Source organism: Mesoplodon densirostris, chromosome 9, assembly GCF_025265405.1.
Source record: "Mesoplodon densirostris isolate mMesDen1 chromosome 9, mMesDen1 primary haplotype, whole genome shotgun sequence".
NCBI lineage: Eukaryota > Metazoa > Chordata > Mammalia > Artiodactyla > Ziphiidae > Mesoplodon > Mesoplodon densirostris.
The window spans coordinates 68,746,230-68,767,209 of NC_082669.1; the positions used below are offsets into that span (position 1 = coordinate 68,746,230).

A 20,980-nucleotide genomic window follows, 5' to 3' on the forward strand; every position below is an offset into this window, starting at 1 on the left:
CTCCGCGGCATGTGGGATCTTCCCGGACCCGGGCACGAACCCATGTCCCCTGAATCGGCAGGTGGACTCTCAACCACTTGCGCCACCAGGGAAGCCCAGAAGTGCATTTCTTAAATACAGTGATTATTATTAAACTGATATTCTCATTGGGGCAAGTCAATTTCCAGGGATGAAAAAAGTGTCAATGGGAAGAATTTCATTTTTTTCTGAACGGGTAGCATCATTTTAACTTGGGTCCAATTTAGACTTTGAAAGATCTATACCAATAAAAGCCACATGAGACAACTCTCTTACTGGTTTGCTGCTAGAGGCTGCATGGGCTTCCAAATCCTGTGACTGATGGCTCTATAACAGAACAGCAAAGGGGAAACTCACATATAGGCTTCACCGTGCCTTGGTAGAGTCAACAATGTTAGCACCAGCCCTGAAGGCCTCATTCTGGAGACATATCCCACTGTGGCTGGTTAGTGCCCAGAGGCAGATGGGTGGGCCTCTCCTTCACTCCCTCTTCCCCTTGATTTATTTTCTGTTCCAGTTATGTGAGATGTTCTGAATCTTTTTCATTTTGATCCTCTGATCCAGCATCTTGTACCTTGCAGGATGCTCATCAGTTTTCTTTGGGACCGAAGGTGCGTAGGAGCTAGATGCATAAGCAGGGCATTTAAAATAACGCAGAGGAGGCTTGATGACTGCAGGCCATGCAAAGGAAGACAGACAATGGTTAGCCTTACCAACTACACAGTGCTCCTAAATCCTGCGGGTGACTTCCTGGCCCCCAGACCTGTTTGTCTTCTTTAAAACCAGGAAACAAACAGGGTTGAACTCTCACTAGAAAACTTATTGCAAATAGATGAATAAGCACATCATCACTTTGGTCATTCACTTAAAGTAAATAAAGACAAATGCCTAGGAAAAGAAAATTCCTAGAGGTAGACAGTGATGACCCCAGAATACAAAGGTTCTTTGACAATGAATGGATGGGGTTAAGGAAGTGAGAGGGAGCAGTGGCGTCACTTTGGGAAATAGCAAAGCAAACACAGGTGAGCACAGCCATCTCATTAATCAGCACTTAGCACTGTATGTAAGCTTTTAGGGTTGCAAAGTGGCACACAATCCCGGAGTGCTAATAAGAAGCACATCACTGGGTCTCCCTGGTGGCGCAGTGGTTAAGAGTCCGCCTGCCGATGCAGGGGATACGGGTTCGTGCCCCGGTCTGGGAGGATCCCATATGCCGCGGAGCGGCTGGGCCCGTGAGCCATGGCCGCTGGGCCTGCGCATCCGGAGCCTGTGCTCCACAACGGGAGAGGCCACAACAGTGAGAGGCCCGCATACCGCAAAAAGAAAAAAAAAAAAAAAAAAAAAAAGAAGCACATCACTGAGAAAATATTTGCAAAGCACATGTATAAAGGTCTTGTACCCAAAATATGGAAAGAACTCTTAAAATTCAACAAAAGGAAACAAACAACCCAATTTAAATATATGCAAAGATCTGAACAGACTCCTTGCCAAAGAAGATATACATATGGCCAAAAAGCATAGGCAAAGATGCTCAACAATTTTTGTCACTCGGGAATTGAAAATTAAAACAACAATGATATATACTACACACCTATTAGGATGTAGTACTGCTGAATGAAAAAAAGCATATATACATCTAATCTTAATATTATAAAAACGTATAAGTGTGTGCATAGGAAAATCTGGGAGAACATACATTTAAACCATACCAGTGATTATCTCTGAGTAGTATAAACATGGCAATTTTATTTCTAATTGTTTACACTTTCTATTTTTTCTATGATGATCAAGTTTTAGTGATGTAACTTTTTAAAAAGAAACATACTACTAAAAATTTCTTCCATAGAATCAAGTATCAAAGCTATTCTACAAAACTATACATAATGGAAAGTCAGGAAACCTGAGTTTACTCTGCACTTTAGTCCGAGACCTTTCAGAGCACTCATAGCTGAGTATACTTTTCACAGCCTAGAGATCAATATTCATTCACCCGCTTCTTAAAGCACTTAACTGTGTGTCCTGCTGATACAACAATGAAAAAAACAGGCAGAAACCTCTACCCTCATGGGGCTTCCATTCCAGTAACCCCCTCTGAAACCTGTGACTTGCTTATAGAAGAAAAAGTGTTCAATCATAATAAGTAATGCTATTACTACAAGCTCCACACTATCCACACCTACTTTGCCTTTGGAGTTAGGCTAACCCATAGGTTAAGATTTTCAGCAAATGGTCCTATAGTGCCATAATAATGTATATGCAGATTTTTTTTTTAAAGATCTCAGAATGTTTAATTCTGTTTCTTGGGGTAAACAAGGGATTGCAGCACAAAACACTCTAGGAACAAATATAAAAACAGTCCCGTTACCCTGGAGAATGGAGTAGAAACAGGCGAGGGCTTCGAATTAAAAGCTGATTGTCCCACACTTCTGGGCTAGCTGATTTACTGCTCTTTAAGTCACAGTCCCTCTCCATATTCATTCTATTTTCACTACTCAGCATGAACCCAGCCAAAGTATTATTGAATTTCCCACTTCTCAGCATGAAGAAACATTTACCCTTTGCTAGAATTCTGATTGTCAGAACGAAAGCTCTCCTTGCCACTGGAGTCGCTGCAAATAGAGTTGAATCTGCTGATAGAGATCGGCTCCCCACCGAGATTGTGGAAATACTTATATGCCTGCTGTCACCCTCACTCAAAATGTGGGAAAAAATAAAAATTCACACAGTGTTGTTTGTATGCATTGACTGCCTTTCCCCTCTCCAGGGGAACATGAAATGATGACAGGGCAAAACAGCAGCACCTGGGATGAGGGTACCATTTTGAATTTAATGGGGACCTTTCTTCCGGGGTGGTGCTGTGGCTACTTAAGGACTCTTTCATTTGTCTTTTGGCGATTCCTGAGATATTTCTGGAGGGAGATCTGGCCCTTTCCCTTTCGATGGCTGGGTACCTCCCACAGCTGAACTCAGGCAGTAGTGTTACAATCCTCTTCTGCTCTCTCACCCTGAGCCCCTCCCTGCCCCAACCAGAGAAGAACCAAATTGGGAACAGAATCCCCTCCCTTCATATGCTTATCAACAAGTTGGACCCTTTTCCTCTTGGGGACACATTCACAAAGTCTGCTCTTGTCTCCTAGAGCAATTTACTTGGAGAAAACGATCTCATTGGCTAATGAAGATTTGACAAAGGCACGTTTCTCTGCACAGAGCCTGAACTAGGGAAAGTCATTATCTATATTACTTTCAAATGTGCTTAGGAAAAGACAAGTTCAAGACAAAAACTGACACATCATCATCCTTTATTATACAATTACAGTGTTTGTTTTTCATAGATGTTAACGCTCTTTTAGGAGTTTTAATCCTCATTTGTTTAAATCTTATCTTTTTCATAAACGCAATTTCTCCCAAAGGTGTCTATGACTTTCGCCCTTTTATCTGCCATCACCAACCTTTTATTCTCTCTCTCTGAGGCCACTTTGCTTGGTGGCTACTTTTTTTCCCCATAGGAAAGTAATGCATAGACTTATTCTTCTTCAGAAAATAGACTGCGATTTATTCATATATCAAACGTAACTGTGTTAAACTAGTATGTCCATGGCAGGACTTCTCAGAGACCTAAATGATGGCGACATGTATTATGAATCCCTAAGAACAGCCAACAGCATGTGTTTTTCTCATTTTGATTAGGCCAAGGCGTCCCTTTATCAGGAGCATGTCACACTTTCGGAAAGACTGGATTAATTCATTATCACTGTCGTTATCATGTCATAACATGTTGTATCTTATTAATTCGGTATGCCCTGTTGTTTGCACTGACAGCAGGCAGAAGGAATGGTCAACAGGGCTCGTCTAATCTACGTGCAGCCTAATTCCCGTGTGGTAAACCATGATCTGTGTTAGAACCCAAATCTGTGTCTTCAATCCCCCACGGCTTCAGTGTGATCTTGCAGGGCCACTGCACAGCAGCGGCAACTGGGAAAATTTCTGAATCTCTGCGGTAGAGGACTGCCTCCAAAGGCAGAAACTTGGTTTACTCTTAGCTTCTGAATAAATTCTAATATTGGCACCTTTAAAAAAAAAAAAAAGTGTTGTGCATGTGTTTTCTTCTCTTTCAAGATAATGCCATAACATGACCTTTGGAAAAAACATTTCCACATGTAGACATTTTCTAACTGCATTTACACACACACACACACACAACACAACACATACACTAACAAGATAAAAAACAATCATTTATTGCTTCATAAATGTTGTTTTACATGAGGAACAAAAGCCCACTGCCATACATTCCATTTCTAAAAGTGTCTACTGATATCTGTCTGAAATTTGATGCAAAGTCCTTATAAAAATGCTCAAAAATCATCCATGAGTTTTGAATTGCAAGGGATTGACGTGTCAACATCCATTCCACGAGGATAAAATGATGTAAGAACTGAGCCTGTGATTTTCATTTCAGGATCCGTGATGGTAAAATAATGATAATATCTGACATGCATCGCGTACTAGGCACAATGCTAAGAACTTAATGTGAAGCAGCCTTTAATCTTCACTACAATTCAACAGGCAAGCACTATTATCACCACCATCCCCCCTTTTTTTTTTTTGCGGTACGCGGGCCTCTCACTGTTGTGGCCTCTCCCGTTGCGGAGCACAGGCTCCGCGGCCATGGCTCACGGGCCCAGCCGCTCTGCGGCATGTGGGATCTTCCCGGACCGGGACACGGACCCGTGTCCCCTGCATCAGCAGGTGGACTCTCAACCACTGCGCCACCAGGGAAGCCCCGATCACCCCCTTTTTGAGTGAGGAAACTGAGCTTCAGTAACTTGCCAAAGTTTACACAGCTAGCATTGCAGGAAGTCTGGATTCTGGGTTCACATCCAAGTGGTCTAGCCTCAGACCTCACATATTTAAAATAACCCGGGACCAAAGTTCAGGGTAAGTTTTAATAACTACCATAATAAGTTAAAATAGTAATTCATTTATACTCTCAATAATTTGAGTATATATCTATGATATATAGGATTCTTGAATACCATTGTTAGTAGCCATAATCATACTTCCCCCAAAGCAAAAGCAAACCATTCCTCCTTAATACAATTTGTGTGGTAATGGCTCAGGAAGGAATTGCATAAAAATCGTGGCTAACAGGTCTCTTAAATAGCTGCTTTTGTCTTTTCCCTCACCTACTGTGGGTTTGGGATGGAACAGGTGTTCCAGAAGTCTAAGCACCGGAGACAAGCAATCAAGTCAGAGGAGCCCCAGGGTCTTGGGTGAAATTTTTAACTTGGTGGTTCTCACCCCCTCGCTGCATATGAGAACCACCTGGGGAGCTTTTAAAAATCCTGGGTACCACAGACCCATGAAAGCAGAATCTGTGTGGGGTTAGGCTGAGGCCTCAGGAGTTTCTAAAGCTCTTCAGATAATTCCACTGTGCCGGAGTTTGCAAACTACTGTTTCAGTCTCACCAATCTCCCCCCTCCTTATCTTCACAAAGGGAACAACAGTGATGATATTTTGCACACACTGCAAGTATTCTATAAATTGTAAAGAGCTCGCCAGGGCTCTTGCTATAGTTTGATCACAACCAACTGCCTGGCTGGTGAAGAGTCCTTTACGCATCAATTAAAGTTACTTGTGGTCTTCAAAATTAGGCTTTTTTTTTTTTTCTCTCCTACCCACATAGTGTGTTCTTCCTGTTGGGTCTAACATGAAGACAAAAGCTCTGAGAAATGAAGGAAAAAAATGTTCTTTTTGTTGGAAAAAACAACTTTGATGCTATCACCTGAGGATTGTGAGGAAATCTGTAACATGAAGAGCCAACACTTAGAGTCAGCGATCTTTCCTAAATATATTGAGCACTTGGAAAAGCAAAGAGTAAGACCAAAGAGGATGTTCCTGGTGTCTGACTAAGGCGTCAGAGCAAGAGTAGGTGCTTTGAAGTCGGAGAGACCTGGTTTTAAAGCCTCCTTCACCTCCCCCAGCTGTTCAGTCTTAGGCAAACACTTCCCCTCTCTAAGTGTCACTTTTCCCCTCTGAATAACAATGTTACACACTTAACAGGGCTTCTTGGGAGGACTCGGCAAGATGGGGCATGTGGACCATGTGAATCACAGTGACTGGCATATAGAAGGCCTCCGTTAAGGGCAACTTCTATTATTATTGTAGTGACAGTGACCATGTCCAGGGGAACTGCTGATGGGTAAGGGGAGCTCTGGAAAGACTCTGGGACAGGCACCACCATCCCTGGCAGTGCCGATCTTGGGCTGGTGGAAAGGGTGTCGCTCACTCCTCCTGCCCTTTTCAGAGAATCGGCCTGACATCAGTTTCGCCCTCTGGATTCGTCTTCTCTCTGGACTCTTTCTAGCTTCTTTCTGGGACATCTTCTCAGAGCATCTGGAATTCCAAACCCGACTTATACCTGTTTCTGACTGAGGCAGCCACACTAGCACATTTGGTCTGAATTAACTGCCTTCTGGAGATAAGCTCGTGGGAAGACACACAATCAGCCAAAAGACTCCTCTCACTAACGTCAGCTCCACAGAGAGTGGAATCAAGACGGGTTCATCCCAGTCCCAAAGGAAGAAACACACCCTTTAAAATGAGCAGTTTGGCTGAATTGGTTTTCATAGCTGGTCTTTTCCTTAAAGGGCAAGTGGAAGATGTTCATTCTTTCTCTGTCCCCATATGACTGGGACACATAATTTCAGTTTCCCATAAAAAGAAAAAAAAAAAGGTAGTAACACTCACTGCAGAGGCCTGCGTGAGAATGACAAGAAACCAACGTATAAGAAACAGCCAGCACAGCGCTGACACATAGTAGGCGTTCACCCAGTATCAGTTTCCATCCCTTTCCTCAGAGGAAGATCCTACATTTCAGGAATTATCTGGAAGATTTGCAATTGCCAGGAAAACTCAACAGCAGAATACTTTCCCAGCTAGGGAACTGCTTTGTCTCCTCAAGACATGAAAGCATTACATGAAGGCCACGCTGATAGGTCTTCCTTCCTTTTGCAGAAATACAATCTAGCAACATGAACCCAGCCAGAAAATTACTCTTAAACCCATGCACATTAGATGTAGTGCTGTCTAAGGTGAGGGTCTATGCTTAAACTCTTCAAGGTGTAGTTTATATTAAAACTAGAATAAAAAACCCAGCATCTACACTGGAAAAGACTGGTTCTCCAAGGACTCTTCCTCAAGAAAATGAGAATACTAACTAATCTACTGGTTCCATATCTGAAGCTCACAGAGAAAAGAGCACAGGAGACAGGAAGCTTGCTGTCTGAGAAGCTATCCAGAAAAAGCCAGTTGACACTGCCTGAACCAAACCACTCCCTAGTGTGGAAAGATCACCTGACCAGCATTTCCAGGTCCCCAGAGGAATACATGGCCACAGGGAAAAAAAATAAACCACATAGTTTTATTGCCCTTCATCCAACCTGAAGCTGTTTGCTTCCACCTGCATTTCTCAACCCTGGATGTCCATCAGATCACCTGGAAAGCTTCAAATTTACTGATTCCTAAGCCCCACCTCCAAGAGTCCTGAAAGTAATCTGTTATTTTAAGGTGAAGCTCAAGCAAGTATGTTTGTAATGCCCAGTGGTTCTAACTCGTAGCCAGGTTGAGAACCACTGGCTTAGGTGCTGAGTTTGTTTTGAGAATATGTCGGCTTATCCTTAAGTTTCGAGGGATGCCTGGGGCAGCTGACAGGGTCTGGTCATTGCACACAGGAGTGGCCAACCCTTGGCCACATGCTAAGATCTGTGACAAGAATCAAATCCACGAAGATCTACTTTTGGGAGAGGTGGTGTGGTATTGTGAGAGAAGCGTGGGTTTGGGGTGTCACAGAACTGGATTAAACTATTACCAGCTGTGAGATCCTAAGGAGGTACTCTGTTTGGGGATTCAGGGTTTTGGGTTTGTTTCTGTTTTTTTCTGTAAAATGGGGAAAATGGTAACTTCTTTGCATGGTTGTTGTGAGGATTTTAAAGGGGCTATAACTGAGATGACGTATGTATGGTACCTTGCAACCTCGCGGAGTGCCAGTATGTCGTAGGTGCTTGGTATGTGGCTACCATCATTACACAGCACAGGAGATGAAAGGTCATCACCAGGAGCCTTTTAAGGGTGGCCTCCCTGGTGGATTTCTTATTATAGTATAGGAAAGTCATGTCATTCCCCATACAAATGGATTTTACCACATGAAAGACCTCAGCACACAACGAAGAGATTAACTTAATGAATTTATTTGTGACTATTTGGCAGAGAACACACCACTGTGACTCACAAAAGGCTAATTATCCAAAATGGGCATTTGTGGGGAAAAAATACATACATACATATATATATACATATATATATATATATATGTATGTATATATGTTTGCTTTTCCATTCAGCTACCTAAGAGAAACACTTTGCTGAAACCCAGTGCCATTTTAAGCAAAGCAGAAACATCTATCCCACATTCTAAACTATTTATACCATGTACAAATACGGAGGTTCATTCAATCACTTTGGGCTATTTCTAACCATGAGTGTAGAGCACTGGAACCCCCAGATGGGAAGTGTGGCTTAGATACCCAACCAGGATGGAAGGAGTTTCAGTCCCTGAACTCTCATCTTGACGTAATTAGGAAAATGACAAACAAATGACTTTTGATTCTTAAGACTCTTTGCATTTATTATGCTGAGCCATAATAATTCTTTGAGTCACCTTCATTGGAAGCCATTCGCGAGCCACTGATTCCCTGGTCTTTGAGATACCTCTTCCTTATGCTTCACCCTACAGATCACTGATCCTGGCTATAAACTTCATTAGGACGGGACAGGGTGTTATACACATTTGCATCCCCAGAATTTAATCCCAGTACTGATAACAGTTGGTGCTGAAAAATATTTAATGAATGAGTAAACTACTCGGCATCATATTCAGTAACCTTCATAAATCTCTCATTTACTAAAGAAGAGGGGAATCACTTAGAATACACACCAGCTGACCCAGTTGACTAGAATCTACAAAACCTAATATTTCTCCCTTGCATCAGCAATGCCTTGATACCTAGATTTGCTGCCCGTGTTTGCTCAAAGAAGAATGTCGGCAAGTTCCTTTCCTTTGAAGTTTCAAACTTGAGGCCTGAGCACTTTTGTTTGACACCAAAGCTATAACCTCAACTCAGGTCTTACTATCGTCTGGAGAGGCTGAGGCACAGTTTTCAAGTCTCTCTGACAAACAGGTGAAAGAGCAGGAACAATTAGGTAATAAGGCTGGAAAATAAGCTCTTTTCTTGTTCAAACAACTGCTAGCTATTCAATGCCCTGTGACCTTATGATTTAATGATTAATTGTTTAATTTAACAAAAATATTATTTTAATTAATAAAAACGAATAAGAAAGCCCTCCCTCAAGGAGATGATCATCTTCAATTGAGTTCTTTGTTTTCATTTTGTTTCTCCTGGCAAGCACAAAGAACATGAGGCATGCTCCTTCAAAGGAGAAAAATATTGGGGAGATTACGCAAGCTAAGTCTTTTGTTCGATATTTTTCATCAGTGTGTGCCTTTTTCCACGTGTGCATCTGAAGATGGGGAGTGTAAGGCCAAGTCAGTAGCTCAGTCCTTTGCTCACTCCAACTATGACCTCTGCCAGAAGAAGCCTGTAAAGTTAAATTTCTTTAGGGTTCTAGAGCTCTGAAGTGCTAAATCACGTATAACAAATGTGTTTTGCTCTAGTCCATAGTAAGAATGACAACTGGCATCCCTTAAACTGAACTCAAGATAAAAGGCAATTGCAAAGAGACCACTCATGGGAACCTTTACTTAAAATGAAGACAATGCAGGATCCCTTCACACCCCACAGCTGTGCCTGAAATCGGTACATGCCTAATTGTACTCTACCCCAGGCAGAGTACAACTGTGAAAGAAAGGCTGTTCCAGTGTGGACTGTTTGACACCAGTCTTTACCCTTGACAATGAAACTCGAGCAAAGAGTACAGGATTGCCATCTGCTAACTTTGGGCAAGCTATTTATCTGAGTATGCCTCCGTTTCCTAATTTGTGAAATGGGGATAACAGTACCTTCCTTAGAGGGTTGTTGTGAAGATTAAATGAGATAATACGTGTGAAGAACCTAGCATTGTCCCTGATATTTGAGAGATGTGCAATACATACCAAAGTATTTACTGTTAAAAATCTGTATTAGGAAGATCAGAAGTTACCATTTTTGAAGTTAATCGCTCAGTAACTTACAATACACATAATATTTTGTTTCTGTAAAAGCAACATAAGCTTCCTAAAATGTCTTCAGACCTCAGGGCTGGTCAGTTCTCTTCCGAGGAATCCTCTGGATGGATGTTTTATCCATAGTCCCCTAGAACAGGACACACAAAAAATGTCATTGCAAGCCAGCTGGCATCTCAACGCACCAACTCTTTCTACATCAGGCAACGGAGATTAGAAGCAGAGCTGCATCTATGGCCAACACTACCGTGCAAGCCAGAAGCTGCACACACAGGAGCAATCAGCTATCTGCATCAGCAAATGACTCCGGTACTGTACCTTTCCATCTAACGATCACTTCGGGAAAGTGATGTGACCGAGGCGCTGGGGGCATCTGCTCAGAAGCCACTGACTAGTCTCCATCGTTAGCAGTCATGATTGGAAGTGAAGCTCTGGGCCACTCCTCCAGCGAGAGCCAACATTTGCTCAGCTCTCCATCATTTACGGCCCGCCCATGAGCTTGACTGCGTTCACAAACCTCATGGGCCACACTTGAAGTTGGCACTAGAAAAAAATTGTCTGCAGGTGCTATTACTTTACCATATAAGAGTCACTTTGCTATGGGCGTGCAAGGAATCAAGGTGATGTCCTCAGAGCAGGTTCCTGGTGCTGGCATGTCAGGAGAAAGCTTTGATAATTTCGGAAACCACACAAGCAGTTCTTTAATGAAGTGGTCTCTGGTGGCTTCAGGACTGACACATGTGACAAACAAAACTGTCTTGGAAGACAGTCACAGGTTTTTCACTAGGAAATTCTCTAGTATATAATACTTGACATACAGAACCTATAATTAATAATATAACAAATACCCAGGTACTCTCTCAATACAGTTTAAGCAGATCTTAACATTTTGCATGTGTGTTCAAAAATTTGTTTAAAGAGATTAAATATCAAGGTAGAATTTAAGTACCTAATATACCCTTCCCTTCCCCCCACAAAAAAACATCCAGAATTTGATGTTTATTATTCCTGTGCATATAGTCATTCAATTATTGCATTTCTATGCAACCATAAAATATCTACTTTTATTTTTTGCTTGTTTTTAAAAGATAATACAAATTGTGTTAGATGGTATAAATCTTATTGAAACTTGCTTTTCTTGCCCAACATTATGTTGAGCATTGTTTGCAATAGCAAAAAAATGGAGAACCACCATCAACAGAAAAATGATTAAATATCCTGTGGCACATTTATATAATAGGATTTGTACAGATGTTAAAATGGATGATATTTTTCAAAGAACTAGCTTTATATTTTGCATGGAATTTCTTTTGCCATACATTAGCAGACTTTCTGGGAGTTTTTCTTTTTTTTTTTTTTTTTTTTGCTGTACGCGGGCCTCTCACTGTTGTGGCCTCCCCCATTGCGGAGCACAGGCTCCGGACGCACAGGCCCAGCGGCCATGGCTCACGGGCCCAGCCTCTCCGCGGCATGTGGGATCTTCCCAGACCGGGGCACGAACCCGTATCCCCTGCATCGGCAGGCGGACTCTCAACCACTGCGCCACCAGGGAAGCCCTCTGGGAGTTTTTCTTAAAAGTGTTTCTTTTAAAAGACAGACAGGGCTGGATTTTGTTTTTCTTATCCAAATTTCTGTATTTTAAGAGCAGAGTTTGAGCCATTTGCAATTATTCTTATTACTGATAGTTTTGGACTTGATTCTACTATCTAATTTTGTTTTGGTTTTGGACTTGATTCGACTCTCTGATTTTATAATCATTCTTTATTCCTTGCTTCTTTTTTTTCCTTTCTGCCTTCTATCAAGTAGATACATTTTCTGTATTCCCTTTCTTTGTTGTTGTTCATTTGCTGACTTAGATGCTATAGGTTATATTTCTATTATTTTACTGATGATCCTTTGCGTTGCAAAAAAAGTTACAAAATTACAAAGCTCTGCCCAAAGACAGAATAGATCTTAGCATTTCTTAACTCCCTCTTAAATATCCCCTCTTCCATCTATAGCTTCTGTTTCCTATTTTAATGCAAAAAATATGGACATTATTTTTATGGTGACCAGTTACTCACATTTACCAACAGGCTTTATTTACTTGTGTGCTCACCATTAATTCCTGTCTCTCACACTATGCTTTTGGGTTCACTTTTCTTCTTCTTGAGGTATATCCCTTATACTTCTTTTAGTGAAGTCTGGAGTGCTAAATTATGTCATTGTAAACCTAAAATGTTTTTACTTTGCCTTCATTCATAACTAATAATTTAGCTATTTTAGCTATTATATAATGCTTTATTTTCCCTCAGCCTATGAAAGATATATCTTCATTGTCTTTTGGCATCTGCTGTTGCTAACGCAAATTTTGCTGTCAGTTGGTTGTCATTTTATTACAGGAAACCTGCTTGCAGCTCCCTTGAACACAACCAGCTTCTTATAGCATTTAATATTTTCTCACCCTTGACATAATTTGGAACAATCTCACACAATGCATTTTGGTATGTGTTTGGTATTACTTAGGTATGACAAGTGAGGTGCATTTACTGTCTAGGAATTTGAGCCTTTAGAGCTGTTTATCTATCTTCCACGCTCTTTCATTTTTAAAATTGAGATATAGTTCACATACCATATAATTCACCATTTGAAGTGTACAGTTCAGTGCTTTTTATTTTATTCACAAGGTTGTGCAATCATCACCAATATTTAATTACAAAACATTTTTTTTCACATCTTTATTGGAGTATAATTGCTTCACAATGTTGTGTCAGTTTCTGCTGTACAACAAAGTGAATCAGCTATATGTATACATATATCCCCATATCCCCTCCCTCTTAAGCCTTCCTCCCACCCCCCCATACCATCCCTCTAGGTCATCACACAGCACTGAGCTGATCTCCCCGTGCCATGCAGCAGCTTCCCACTAGCCATCCATTTTACATTAGGTAGTGTATGTATGTCCATGCTACTCTCTCACTTCGTCCCAGCTTTCCCTTCCACCCCTGTGTCCTCAAGTCCATCTCTACGTCTGTGTCTTTATTCCTGCCCTGCCACTAGGTTCATCAGTACAGCTTTTTTAGTTTCCATATATATGCGTTAGCATACAGTATTTGTTTTTCTCTTTCTGACTTACTTCACTCTGTATGACAGACTCTAGGTCCATCCACCTCACTACAAATAATAACTCAATTTCGTTTCTTTTTATGGCTGAGTAATAGTCTATTGTATATATGTGCCACATCTTCTTTATCCATTCATCTGTTGATAGACATTTAGGTTGCTTCCATGTCCTGGCTATTGTATATAGTGCTGCAATGAACAGTGTGGTATAGCTATCTTTTTTTTTTTAAGTTGACCATTTTTTTGATATAAATTTATTTATTTATATATATATTTTGGCTGCGTTGGGTCTTTGTTGCTGTGTGCGGGCTTTCTCTAGTTGTGGTGAGCGGGGGCTACTCTTCATTGCGGTGCACAGGCTTCTCATTGCGGTGGCTTCTCTTGTTGCAGAGCACAAGCTCTAGGCATGCGGGCTTCAGTGGTTGCGATGTGTGGACTCAGTAGTTGTGGCTCACAGGCTTAGTTGCTCTGTGGCATGTGGGATCTTCCTGGACTAGGGCTCGAACCCGTGTCCCCTGCATTGGCAGGTGGATTCTTAACCACTGCACCACCAGGGAAGTCCACATGTATATTTTTGAATTATGGTTTTCTCAGGGTATATGCCCAGTAGTGGGATTGCTGGTTCGTATGGTAGTTCTATTTTTAGTTTTTTAAGGAACCTCCATACTGTTCTCCATAGTGGGGTATCAATTTACATTCCCACCAACAGTGCAAGAGGGTCCCCTTTTCTCCACGCCCTCTCCAGCATTTATTGTTTCTAGATTTTTTGATGATGGCCATTCTGACTGGTGCGAGGTGATACCTCATTGTGGTTTTGATTTGCATTTCTCTAATGATTAGTGATGCTGAGCATCTTTTCATGTGTTTGTTGGCCATCTGTATGTCTACTTGGGAGAAATGTCTATTTAGGTCGTCTGCCCATTTTTGGACTGGGTTGTTTGTTTTTTTGATATTGTGCTGCATGAGCTGCTTGTATATTTTGGAGATTAATCCTTTGTTAGTTGCTTTGTTTGTAAATATTTTCTCCCATTCTGAGGGTTGTCTTTTTGTCTTATTTATGGTTTCCTTTGCTGTGGGAAAGTTTTGAGTTTCATTAGGTCCCATTTGTTTATTTTTGTTTTTACTTCCATTTCTCTAGGAGGTGGGTCAAAAAGGATCTTGCTGTGATTTATGTCATAGAGTGTTCTGCCTATGTTTTCTCTAAGAGTTTTATAGTGTCTGGCCTTATGTTTAGGTCTTTAATCCATTTTGAATTTATTTTTGTGTATGGTGTTAGGGAGTGTTCTAATTTCATTCTTATACATGTACCTGTCCAGTTTTCCCAGCACCACTTATTGAAGAGGCTGTCTTTTCTCCATTGGATATTCTTGCCTCCTTTGTCAAAGATAAGGTGACCATAGGTGTCACCTATATTTTGTGCCAGTACCATACTGTCTTGACTACTGTAGCCTTGTAGTATAGTCAGAAGTCAGGGAGCCTGATTCCTCCAGCTCTGTTTTTCTTTCTCAAGATTGCTTTGGCTATTCGGGGTCTTTTGTGTTTCCATACAAATTGTAAAAATTTTTGCTCTAGTTCTGTGAAAAATGCCCTTGGTAATTTGACAGGGATTGCATTGAACCTGTAGATTGTTTTGGGTAGTATAGTCATTTTCACAATGTTGATTCTTCTAATCCAGGAGCATGGTATATCTCTCCATCTGTATATGTCATCTTTGATTTCTTTCATCATTGTTTTATAGTTTTCTGCATACAGGTCTTTTGTCTCCTTAGGTAGGTTTATTCCTAGGTATTTTATTCTTTTTGTTGCAATGGTAAATGGGATTGTTTCCTTAATTTCTCTTTCTGATCTTTCGTTATTAGTGTATAAGAATGCAAGAGATTTCTGTGCATTGATTTTGTATCCTGAAATCTTACCAAATTCATTGATTAGTTCTAGTAGTTTTCTGGTGGCATCTTTAGGATTTTCTTTGTATAGTATCATGTCATCAGCAAACAGTGACAGTTTACAAAACATTTTCTTCACCAATAAAAAAAAATCCCATACCCATGAGAATTCACTCTCCATTCTTCTCCCTCCCCAGGCTCTAGTAACCACAAGTCTACGTTCTGTCTCTATAGATTTGTCTATTCTGCATATTTCACATAAATGGAATCATACAATATGTGGCCATTTGTGTCTGGCTTCTTTCACTTGGCAAAATGTTGTCAAGGTTCATTCATGTTGTAGAACGTATCAGTACTTTATTCCTTTAGTACGGTCAAATAATAAGCTATTGTATGGATATACCACATTTTGTTTATATATTCATCAGTTGATGGGCATTTAGGTTGTCTCCAGTTTTTGGCTATTATGAGTAATGTTGCTATGAATATTTGTGGACAAGTTTTTGTGTGAACATATGTTTTCAGTTCTCTCGAGAACATACCTAGGAGCAGAACTGCTGGGTGTTATGGTCACTCTATGATTAACATTTTAAGGAACTGCCAAACTGTTTTCCAAAGTAGTTGCACCATTTACATTCCCATCAGCAATGTATGGTGGTACTAATGTTTCCACATCATTGTCAACACTTGTTATTATCCATCTTTTTTATTCTTGCCTTTCTAGTGCATGTGAAGTGGTATCTGACTGTGGTTTTGATTTGCATTTCCCTCATGACTAATGATGTTGAGCATCTTTTCACGTTCCATTTGCCTATCTTCTTTGGAGAAATGTTTCTTCAAATCTTTTGCCCACTTTTTAATTGTCTTGTTTGTCTTTTTATTGTTGAGTTATAAGAATTCTTTACATATTTTGGATACTAAATCCTTATCAGATTTATGGTTTGCAAATATTTTCTTTCATTACATGAATTTTCTTTTAGTTTTCTTGATAACAGAACGTTTTTAATTTTGATGAAGTTGTATTATTAATTTTTCTTTGGCAGCGTGGTCTTTCAGTATCATATCTAAGAAACCGTTGTCTAATTCAAGGTCATAAGGATGTTTTCTTCTAAGAGTTTTATGGTTCAAGCTCTTTCTTTTCTTTTTTTATATGGTTCCATCTGTACAATATGTTTGGTAGAAAGTCCTAAGGACTATCTTCCAACATTAATTCTCTTTTCAGCTGTGTTCTACCTTGAGTTTATACCACCAACTGTGTTTTTCTTTGTTTTTAAAAAATTCCAATGACTATATGTTTGTTTGCTTTTTAAAAAATTATTAATTAATTTATTATTTATTTTTGGCTGCATTGGGTGCTTGTTGCGGTGCATGGGCTTCTCATTGCGGTGGCTTCTCTTGTTGTGGAGCATGGGCTCTAGGCACACAGGCTTCAGTAGTTGTGGCTTGCAGGCTTAGTTGCTACGCAGCATGTGGGATCTTCCCAGACCAGGGCTCGAATCTATGTCCCCTGCATTGGCAGGCGAGTTCTTAACCACTGTGCCACCAGGGAAGCCCTGTTTGTTTGCTTTTTAACATTTCAGACTTTGGATTGCTTCTTTTGCATATCTCTGTTCTTGTTTGGCTTCAGCATAATTTTCCTTTATTGGTTTTAAAGGATTTTTATTCCTCCATTTGGCTCTTTGAGTATCTTAAAACATATTTTAAGTTGCTTGACAGCCTGCACCAAGAGCTTGTGATAGAGGCATGTGCACTGTGGGAGGTAATGTGTGGCGTTCGTGAGGTCACAAGGAGAAACAGCGGGCTGGCTGTCATTATGAATGATGTGGAGGGCGTCTGCTAAACAAAGCATGGTTTATTATGTCAAGTGTTTTGAGAACGACCCACTCCACCTCCACAGGTTTTCAAGTGGTTGGAACTCAGGTCCTGACACCCAATTTGGGACCACTTTAGACTGCGAAACTAAGGCCAAAGACAGGTGGCTGAGACTCTGACTCAGAGGTCTTAGAATCCTAGCAGGCCAGCAATAGGTCCCTGGCATAGCAGGTGGGAACCAGGTTAGGTCTGCATGTTCATGCAGATGTCCAGTATGTCAGAGGTCCCACCTGACCCAGGAATGTTATGACTTTACAAAGAAGAGCAAACACCATCACTATAGACTGAAGTTGTTGGGTTTAGAAATGTTTTCCTCATAATGACTATAATCCTAAGAGCACAATAACCACAAACAGGGACAAGATGAAATGGGCTTCCAGAGACTACAGAGCAAGGTCTACTCAGTACTAAAAAACAGTCAGTACAGTTGTATAGTTATAGTTGTATAGCTGTAAGTTAGTATAGTTGATACAAATCCAATTTCCAAGATGAGCCTTCTTCTGAGGATGGCTGCTTTCTATCTAGTCATAAATTAAATTGGATAATGCTCACTCACACACCAGGGCACCCGGCCTCATAAACATTTATGAGCACACAATATGTGCTTGTCACCTCAGCAGGCACTGGGACAAAAAAGAATAAGACAGTCCCTACCCTTGAAAAAGCCACCGATCAATGGTTAAAGGACTTATAAGCAAATAATTATACGTCAGCATTAATTCTACCTAGATAGTTTGGAGAGAATGCAAAGAGAAATTAACCAGGGGAGAAAAGGGTAAAGACTGTTCTAGGCAGAGTGAGAGGCAAGTAAGTTCAGGGGCTACTCAGTGGACACTGAGTCCAGCTGTTGGACTGGGGTAGGGACACTGCATTAAGCTGAGGCTGAAAAAGCAGATGGACATAGATTATATTTCATCTAATCTAAGATGCCGCTGATTATAAAGTGAACTATTATCTCATGTACAACCAAGAAAAAAATGCTGTTAATCCAATTATAACACCCCATTGCTTGCAAAACATTCCTATTTCAGAGTAGCTAAAATGCAAGTCACTGTCCCTCTTTGAATGGATGAAATATGGAAATTCCCCAAAGAAACAATGTAAAAGATAAATCAACATTAGAAAACAGATTTTTTTAAAGATAAACTAAATGCAAACAAAATATGAATATAATTTTTCTTATCAAAGTAGTTAAGTATCAATGTTAGCAGTAGCAAGAGCAAAGTGAAATGGCAAACTCATTGCTTAAAGTATAAAATAATACTACTTTTCTGGAAATCACTTTGATAATAATGGGTCAAGAACCTAAGTATGTACATACTCTTTGAGTCAGTAATTGCACCTACAGGAATCTGTCCTAAATCCATATTTACAGACTCAGAAGAAGACTTATGTACAAGAATGTAAAGTTATTAATGATAAAAAAGGCAAGCTATATAAATGCCAGATTATTAATGAATACAGTTGGCCCCTTGTATCTATAGATGTGGAACCTGCAGATATGGAGGGTTAACTGTGGGTGACTTGAGCATCCATGGATTCTGGTATTTGTGGGTAGTCCTGAAACCAATTCCATGGATGCTGTATATAAATAAATGTGGCATAATCATATGAAATGTTAGTCAATTGCTGAAATATTTTTAAAATATTTAATAACACGAGGGAAAGCTCATAATGTAATAGTAAATTTTAAAAGGGGGGAAACAAAACTCCATGTAGAGTATAATCTCAATCTAGAAAAAAAAAGGTATTTAAGAAGCACTGGAAGGAGAGGTAATCTTGATTAGCTCTGAGTGGCAGCATTTTGGCAACATCCTTCCTTCTTTTAATTTGTATTAATTTTTGATTTTTCTACAATGTCTATATTTACCTTTTATAATCTCTCCTTCCCTCCAAATAAATGTGTTTTTCCAAGTTTTACTTGGAACCTAATTTGCATGGAGAATGTAAGCCTGTGTATGGAGACAGTGACCAATAGGTACCTCTCATATTAAATAGTGATTACACAGGATTGTCATGAATGCTTAAAATTTTCTAATAAATGTTAGATAGGATCCAGTACAGATCGTCCATGACCTCCTTATTTCTCAATAGTAGATACTCGCTATGAGCACCCTCTATGAGTCAGTACTATGTTAAATTGATGAGTATTATTTCTAATTCTTATTATCATGCAGACAGATGAGAAAACAGATGCTCTAAGAAGCTGAATAAGTGTAGTGAGCCTGCACAGGGTGAACATGGCAAAGCTGAGATTTGAACCCAAGTCTCTCTCTCTCACCAAAAATTCATTCTTCCCCCTGTGCCATCTGCCTCTCAAAGAAATACTTGCACAGCGTGTCCTGATGAACCTTAAGGAAGATCAAGATTCTACCCTTTCCATCAGTGAGCAGGAGAGATTGTGAACCAACTATGAATATGTTATGTCCATTCTTGGGAGAACCTTACAAATGTGGATGACAGAGACAAAGCCCTCTGATAACATGGGGTCAACAGGATACACAAGGGGCCAGATTCCCCACTTATCAACTGCTAAACTCAACTCCTGAGAAACGGGTCCTTTCTGCTGTCTGTGATCAACTAAGATTATGAAGCAACGATATTTACCCACCTGGCAAGGTAAGGCAGCTCGTGGAGCTAGTGCTTGGGGCTGGTGAGCCATGAGAATGTTTCTTTGTGCCTGTAAAGAGGAAAGAGAGGATGAGAAAGAATAGGATTGTGGACAGACTTTTCAGACCGGTAAATGCTTATGTGCAATGTTATCAAATGATCCAAAAGTTTGTGTCTGAAGACAACATTGAGAAGAAGGTTGGGTGATGGTGTAGGAGCAAAGCAGGGCATAGTCCACGGTCCAGTAAAGCCAGGAGCACAGCCTTTACCTCTGTGCGTGTGATGGTTCTCGGTCTCCAGACTGGTCTGAGCAGGCGTGCACTTTAGGATCACCAGGGAAGCGTTCTAAATATGCAGTTACCTGAGCGCCACACCCAGAGATTCTGTGTTCATTGTACTGGGCTGGAGCTCTGGCATCCGGATTTTCAAAGCCCACCCCAGGTGATGCTAATGTGCATCCAGAGTGGAGAACTGCTGCGGTGAAAGGGAAAGTTCTGGATTTAGAAGTGAGAAGTCAGGGGTTTGTCCCTGCTTTGTCCCTATAGCCTTTACTCCCTATTGGACCTCAAGCAACAAACTTGATTTCTCTGGAACCTCTGAAGAGCTGTGAAGATGAAGTCTTCATCTGCAAAACGAGGGAAATAACAACTACGTCTAAGTGTTCTGGCGAGAAATAAAGGAAGCGAGGTGAATTGTTCTGCAAAAGAACATTTACACATATGTGTGTGTGTGTATGTTTGTATATATATATGCCTATACACACATACATGTATATATTATTTTATACATAAATATACGTATACACATAAAATGCACATACACATATATACATATATATTTTATCTATAAATGCAAATATTATTTGTTTATTCGTTCGTTTCTTTGTTTATTTGGCCATACAGAGTGGGGCAAAAGAGGCCTGAAGGCCAGAATCCAGCAACATGACAAATGCCTGGAGTCTGAGCTGGCAGAAAAGCAGAGAGAATTCTCAGGCAGAGGGTAGGCATGATTTAACGTCAAGTTATTTGTCACAAGTCCCCTGAACCTACGCAAACTTTTTGTAAAGCCTACTTTCCATGCAGGGGCCTGGTGTGAGTGGAGGTTGTGCTAGTCTGAGTGAACATAGTCATGGGCAAAGATAACGAGAAGACACACTGACTGATCTCAACATCAGACAAAGTAGGAACTTGGGGTCCAGGCGAGGGATAAGCTTTCCCAACCTCGGAATACCTGGTGAGATGTGAAGATATACACT

The 20,980-nt window shown here is 40.5% G+C and overlaps 1 protein-coding gene across 3 annotated transcripts in view; it reads right to left on the reverse strand.

Moving 5' to 3' along the window:
- Positions 1-519: 519 nt before the first annotated feature.
- The window catches only part of PDE1C (phosphodiesterase 1C), a 545,840-nt gene continuing 525,379 nt past the window's right edge, over positions 520-20,980 (reverse strand). For all 3 annotated transcript variants that reach the window (XM_060107830.1, XM_060107831.1, XM_060107832.1), the window contains 2 exons: positions 19,727-19,795; positions 520-689 (listed from right to left, as the gene is read on the reverse strand). In XM_060107830.1, the coding sequence (XP_059963813.1) occupies positions 520-689; positions 19,727-19,795 (239 nt within the window). The remainder of the gene's footprint in view (positions 690-19,726; positions 19,796-20,980) is intronic.